The 6,989-nt window shown below is 40.1% G+C and overlaps 1 protein-coding gene across 4 annotated transcripts; it reads left to right on the top strand.

The window, feature by feature from the left end:
* The first annotated feature begins 766 nt into the window (after positions 1 to 766).
* On the top strand, positions 767 to 3,072 carry LOC110091826 (protein UPSTREAM OF FLC). Of its 4 annotated transcripts, XM_028693164.1 has the most exons (5): positions 767 to 1,064; positions 1,146 to 1,215; positions 1,294 to 2,091; positions 2,706 to 2,770; positions 2,946 to 3,001. In XM_028693164.1, the coding sequence occupies exons 1-5, from the start codon at positions 902 to 904 to the stop codon at positions 2,984 to 2,986; spliced, it is 1,137 nt and encodes a 378-aa protein (XP_028548997.1). In that variant the 5' UTR covers positions 767 to 901; the 3' UTR covers positions 2,987 to 3,001. The 4 variants fall into 4 exon arrangements, with proteins under 4 accessions (XP_028548997.1, XP_028548995.1, XP_028548996.1 ...); XM_028693162.1 differs by lacking the exon at positions 2,706 to 2,770 and having other exon boundaries at positions 2,881 to 3,072; XM_028693163.1 differs by lacking the exon at positions 2,946 to 3,001 and having other exon boundaries at positions 2,706 to 2,832.
* The last annotated feature ends 3,917 nt before the right edge of the window (positions 3,073 to 6,989 follow it).

The following is a 6,989-nucleotide window of genomic DNA, read 5'->3' as shown; positions in this document are numbered from 1 at the left end:
TGTGAATAGTTTGCATTGAGATTTCTATAGTATTGCTTGATGTTTATTTAGATCTCTAATATTAAATCTTTCGTTAGATGTTCATTCAGACTTTCTTTTTAGTTAAATGTGGCTATCTTATGAGAGATTGAAGATTGTGAATGCATTGCTTATTCTTTATTTACACATATTTTTACATGATAATATTATTTGTAGGTTTTATTTTGATATTACTACAAGTTTGTAATATATTTATTTTTATTAATGTGGATATACTAATTTTATTAATTTTTAATAATATTATTATTTATTAGATTATCTGATTAGTAGAATATTTGATCCAATTTTTATAACCTAGTGGACAACATTCAAGTGGGCCCACCTCACATCTCTACCCATCGAACAATTATTAGGTCAGGTGATTCTATGTAGCTCTACCATCGGACCGCCGATAATATGCCGCCATGTGCTCTTACATTTTACCGCGCGACCCACGACGTGACCCGGACTGGAACCTGGGATTGCTATATTCGCGTATTGCTCGGTATTACTCGGTATTGCTTGGCGATAATGCAAAATACCGCTCTGTCAAGACCAATACTCGGTATTGCTTGACAATAACGCGAAATACCGCTCTGTCAAATAAAAGTTCCTACCCATCGGTTCAAAATCTGACCCCCCGGAAGCGACGCTTCGCTCTCCACGTGATCGCCGTGCATCATTCTAATTCTGTGAGTCGCGTTTTGTCTCTATTTATTTTTCTTTTTATTATAAAATTCTAATAGCCCTAAGTCCTGACCTTTTTTGTTGCCGTGCTCTTGTCCCCGGCATCAGTCTTTTGAATCTCCCCCGCTCCGCCACTTTTCACACCCTCTCTGCTTCAAATAAAATCTTGGCAAGCACTTCCCGCTCTCTTTCAAGAATGGAGGTCTCAATGAGGAGCCCAGAGAGATCTATGGTGTGGACGGAGCCGAAGAACAGAGGTATGGTTCCAGTTGTGTACTATCTCTCCCGGAATGGCCAGCTCGAGCACCCTCATTTTATGGAAGTAACACTTTCGTCTGCCCGTGGTCTCCATCTCAGAGGTACACGTATCGATTCGATCGGCTTTTATTCCAGAAATTGCAGAATCTGTGATCTTACTTTCTTCTTTTTTTTATCCACAGATGTGCTTAATCGGCTTGATTTTCTTCGAGGGAAGGGTATGGCGAGCATGTATTCTTGGTCCGCCAAGAGGTAGGTTCACGCTTTATTTTTTGTGTGCATTTTCCTCTTCTTGGTTGTGCTGCTTAGTGTTTTTAGAAGTGATTTCAGAAACTATAAGAACGGATTCGTATGGCACGATCTCTCCGATGACGATCTTATTCACCCAGCGCATGGAAACGAGTACATACTCAAAGGTTCCGAGCTTCTCCACGGTTTCCCATCCTCACAGAAAACGCAGGAAACCTCAGAATCTCAAGAAACCCCTAAATCGGAATCTGGATTCATGCCGATTAGACGAAAGAACACGGCGCGGAGCTCCCGATCTCTCGATCTTAGCGAGTACAAGGTCTACAAGACCGATCTCACAGCGTCCTCCGCCGTGAACGCAGACGCTGCAACTCAGACGGACGACAAGCGCCGACGCCGGCGAGCTCAAGCCAAGGACGACGAGGCCGACCGGTCGTTGGTCATTCGGCCGGAGGAAAATCCTAGAACAGAGCTCGGCTGTGATGAGATCTCACCGCCGCCGTCTTCTTCGAGCCCGGAGACTCTCGAGACTCTGATCAAAGCCGACGGAAGCATCATCAGCTCCGCCTCCGCCGGCGTCAGCGAAAATTGTCATTCCGGTCGGTTCCGGGCGTCGGCATCGGCGGTCGTGATGCACCTCATATCGTGCGGCTCGTTTTCGCTGGTCCCGCCGTGCCGGACAGTACTGCAACGTGGAGCTTCATCGGATGATCAGGAGATTAGGGAAATGAACGGTGTGATGGGGATTTCGGGATTGAGCGTTGAGGAAAAGGAGTACTTCAGCGGCACTTTGGTAGAGATGAAGAAGAAGGGCGATGGCGGCGATGGGGTTTCGGACTTCCCCGCGCTCCAGCGTTCATCATCGTACAACGCCGAGAGGTAACTCGCTAAAACGACTACTTCGTAACCGTTTGATTTACAAAATCATTGCACGTGGCTTACGTGGCTTTTGCCTTTTTGGCACTAGAAAGGGTCTGGTCTTTCTTATGATGGGTCATGTCAGATTTTACAAGATTGGTCTGTCGTATTTATTTGCGATCTCGGAGATTTTTTTTTTGTCAGTGGAAAATCACTTCCGTCCATTTTGGCGGGACCACTTAATCACCAATCTTTTGATTTTGTTGGAGGAGAGGATGAGAAGATCATCTTAACTAGATGATTTAAAAAAAAAAAAAATATAAATTTAGATCAATTAAAATAAATTTATACTATAATAATTTAAATTTAAGACTTTTTAATTGAGTCAAACTATCAATTAACAAATTAAATTGAGTTGCATTAGCTAAAAGATTCACATGTATGTCATAAATTTTTATGTATCTAATATTTAAAATTTTATATTTATTTTAATAATATTAATTTTCTATTATATTTGAGTGGGTTACAAAAGTTGACCCCGTTTGTTAACTTATAGATTGTGAAATTACAATAGTTTTGAGAGTTGATCAAATTATATATGGATACTCGAGAGTTTGTAATGACCATGTTCGTAGGACAAATGTTAGAAATCTGGTGGCAGCAGTCGGGAGGTCTAGCAGAGTTCGTCAATCAAGCAAAGGTTCAACGGTGATTAATGGCTTGGCGAAGGTTCAACGTTGATCAACGATTTGGTGGTGGTTCTCAAATTATATATGGATACTCGAGAGTTTGTAATTACTATGTTCGTAGGACAAATGTTAGAAATCTGGTGACAGCGGTCGGGAGGTCTAGCAGAGTTCGTCAATCAAGCAAAGGTTCGACGGTGATTAATGGCTTGGCGAAGGTTCAACGTTGATTAACGATTTGGCGGTGGTTCATCGGTGATCGACGATCTGGCGGAGATCGATTGGTGATCGGCGGTCGGGCGGAGGTCCAGAGGCAATATGGGAGATCCGATGGTGATCGGCGGTCGGGCGGAGGTCTAGAGGCAATATGACAAAAAATTGCCTATGGTTGTGCTCAAGTAGAGCTCTAGAATCCTTGAAGCCTCAAAGCTCTCTCTAATCTCTAACAAAAGACTCCCCTGATGTAGAGAAAGGGTGTATATTTATAAATTCTGAGAATGATAAGGTATGTAAATATTGAGAATATTTAGAACAAATTCGGAGTGCTCTATCAGACGACTCATATGAATTCTCTCAATCATAGAACATTCATGTAGCATTTAATTGCTCTAATGCTGTCGAAATTAACTGGTCTTCAGCTCGTTGGATTCATCCTGTTGAGCAACTCGATTTGACTATAAACATGTTATATTTTGATATCATTTGGTCATCCAATTAATATCCTAAAGCTTTCCCAATATGCTTTAAACCTTTGAACTGATCCCATTTGGCTTCGGATTGGACCGATTGTGGTGTTGTTGTGTTCGTCTTAGTGAGATGTTCAATTTAACTGTATGTTCGTTGAAATTGGGGTTCATAGGGTCCCAAATTTAACTTTGAAATATGACAATTTGAATATGCATCAAGATTCATATTCCATCAATGTGATTTTTTGTTGAGTTATCAATCATTAATGTTAATTTATTTAAAATAAAATATATATGTTTATGTATATATTTTAATTTTATATAAATTTAAGATGTTAGATTATTAAATATATATTTAATGATAAATGATTCGGTTTAAAAAATTGATGATTTAATATAAAATAGAATTCGACTATTCTCTAAATTAAGTGGTTTATTTTCTTCATTTTTGTATCGTGTTTCCGCATTCATGCAGATTTTTTTATTTATTGCAGGAGTGTGAATGCCTTAGAGGAGGAGGACGGCTCCCGTTTGCAAAAACGGGTCGGGTTCGGGTTGACCCGTTTAGATCCGGGTTGGGTCGGGTTCGACCCGAACCTGACGGGTTGACCCGAATTGACACTCCTACATAAATCTATAAATAGACCTCTCATTTCTCTTGAAAGGGGAACCAAGCAAGAAGAAGAAAAGAAGAAGGAGAAGAGAAGAGGAGGATAGGAGGGAAGAAACTCCTTCTCGACCACCGCCATCGGAATTCTGCCCTAGTGATATCAGAATTCTGCTCGACCTCCAAGTGACGCCGAAATTCCGCCAGACCTCCAAGGGACACCGAAATTCCACTAGACCTCCAAGTGATGCCAGAATTCCGCCCGACCTCCAAGTGACGCCGAAATTCTGCCCGACCTCCAAGTGACGGCGTCGGGGTTTCACCTGAACTCCAAGTGACGCCGGAGTTCTGCCAGAATACCATCTAACGTTGGAGTTCTCCTCGGTCGCCAACTAACATCGGACTTCTATCCGATGACGGACCTCCACTCGTCGCCAAGTTTCTACCTGAAGCTGAACTTTTATCGGTTGTCGAAATTTCGCTGGACATCTATCTGATGTTGGATTTCTTTCCATTTTTGTACTTCTTTCTGACGTCGTCCTCCTAACCTTCGTAATCAGACAACAGTCCTTCTGACATCCGTCGCATGTGGACTACGGTCCTTCTGATTTACGTCGCCCACCGACTACAGCCCTTCTGACCTCCGTCGCCTTCCGACTACGATCCTTCTGAACTACGATCCTTCTGATTTACGTCGCCCACCGACTACAATCCTTCTGACCTCCGTCTCCTGTCGATTACGGTCCTTCTGATTTACGTCACCCACAGATTACAGTCCTTCCAACCTCCGTCGTCTATCGACTACGGTCCTTCTGACTTACTTCGCCCATCAATTACAGTCCTTCCAACCTCTATCGCCTGCCTATTACGATCCTTCCGACTCATGTCGCCCACCGACTACAATCCTTAAGACTTACGTCGCTTATCAACTACGGTCCTTCTGACCAAATGAACATATCAACAGTGATTCTTTGTATTCATATCATTTAATGTACTCTATAAGATGTACATCATGCTAAGGCCTTCCTCAAAGGAAGGACCTCATTTGTAATCAACTACAAATACTAGTGTTCATTCAAACTGAGCTAGGCCTCGTAGTTTCTCCCCTTTTTCAGGGGTTTTCAACGTAAAAATATTAGCGTCTCGAGTGAATGCTACACCCTCTCTCTTATCTGATTGCGTGCCGAATTTTCGTACAAAGTTAAGATGTTAAATTTTATATTTCTCTACCGCCACAAATACTCCCGGACGCAACAATCGTAATATATTTTATATAAATATCCACAAGTTTTTCTTCCATTTTATTTATTTATTTATTTGGGAAATTCCTCAATTTTATCATCTTCTTCGTAGGATTGCCGAATGCTGCGGTCTTTTTTTTTTATATAATTTGAAAATTAATAGCAAGTCAACTAGCCAAGGTCTTGGTGGTTGATGTCTTGATGATGTGTTGCAGTTCAAGCGGTCTTTTTGGGCCTTAATACCAAAGACTAGCTGTTCCCGGTCTACTCATTAACTAGGCTTTTTTTTTTTTTTTTTGAAAAATTAGGGGCAAATATGTCAAAATTTCATTAAAGAATAAAAAATGTCACAAAATTTCAAAGATGTAAGAAAAGCAAGTATTAACTAGGCTTAACTGTTGGTCTACTTTGACCTAAGGACAAGCTATTCCAAAAGCTATCCCGTTTGTCAGCTTTAGATAGTTTGGTGGCCCACCCATTTAAACTGATTTTAGTTTCATTTTTTTTTGAAAATTTGTATTTTAATTGGAGTTTGTTGAAACTAAGAGGAAGATTTTGAGAGCTCATCTTGAGCTCTTCTTGCAAGTGAGAGAGAGAGCGAGAGAGACAAGCAATTTGGAGGAATACAATTAAAGCTTATTCAGATTTTTCTCCAACTCATTACATCTCATACAATGCCTATTTATAGGGCTTTATAAGGGTGTGATAACTTGCATGAGCAACATAACCTAAACCCTAAATCAACTCAAAACATAGTTCAAGGATAAATTATTCTGTGCGGACCACGTCATGTTTTTGCTCTGCATCAGTGTTGGATACCACTGGGTATCGGGCGACGTGGTGCGTTCTGGTTGGCCTCCAAACCATCCAATGTCCGCATAGAATAATTTCCCGAGTTCAAGAGGGTAATCGCTGAACTTTTAAGTACCAATTCAGAATGTATCAGTATAATGAAATTGAAGCAGAAGGAAAGCAGAAAGACAACAAAGCTCATTTATACCTGTCAACTGATAAATGAAATTAGGCAATTGGGAACTTCTACAAATTTGTAAACATTAATAAAGTGGGATGTTCAAGAGTGTTTTGTTCAAATAATGAAGCAGGAAGAAAATAGTGAAGACAGATGAACATTCCTCAGTTGTTATTTTGCTAATGAGAAAGAAGATGAACATATCACCTCAGAGCATGATTTTATTTTTTTGTTTTCTTGTATGTTGGAACTTGGAAGTAGAATTGGACACAATGTGATGAAATCACTACAGCTGAGGCATTGACTGAACCAAATTTTATTTGGTTAGAAGTCTACTTCAGGAAGTGGACGGTGAACTTGTTTCAAAAACAAGAAGAAAGCATACCTTGATAAAATAATGAATCTAAGTAGGAACCTTTCCAAGACGGATTGACTTTTTAAAGCTGATTAAGATTTCATTTGGGACGGCTTTCTTATTGCTTCTTAAAACAACTTTTTAGTATAAAAATTTTAATTTTTATATAAGAAAGCCGTCTCAAACAAAATCTAAAGCTTCGTTTGGGCCGGCTTTTTTATTTTTGTATGAAAACTCTGTTTTAAGAAGCAATAAACGAAGCCTAACCTGCCAAGTGCCAACAAACAAATATTTTTATGATAAAAAATAAATGAAATTTCTCATAAGAAACATGAAAACCATTAATTGCCTTATTATTACATGATGTTTTCTCC

This window comes from Dendrobium catenatum, unplaced genomic scaffold (genome assembly GCF_001605985.2).
Source record: "Dendrobium catenatum unplaced genomic scaffold, ASM160598v2 fragScaff_scaffold_231, whole genome shotgun sequence".
Classification (NCBI taxonomy): Eukaryota; Viridiplantae; Streptophyta; class Magnoliopsida; order Asparagales; family Orchidaceae; genus Dendrobium; species Dendrobium catenatum.
Note: the sequence above shows the minus strand (reverse complement) of the source record. Positions and strands in the feature narration are given on the sequence as shown.

Bases quoted from the DNA above. Each gene is read 5' to 3' on its own strand.
- LOC110091826 (XM_028693162.1), top strand. From the start codon at position 902: ATGGAGGTCTCAATGAGGAGCCCAGAGAGATCTATGGTGTGGACGGAG. The intron at 1,065-1,145 runs GTACACGTATCG...TTTTATCCACAG, and splicing joins CCGTGGTCTCCATCTCAGAG to ATGTGCTTAATCGGCTTGAT. The intron at 1,216-1,293 runs GTAGGTTCACGC...AAGTGATTTCAG, and splicing joins TATTCTTGGTCCGCCAAGAG to AAACTATAAGAACGGATTCG.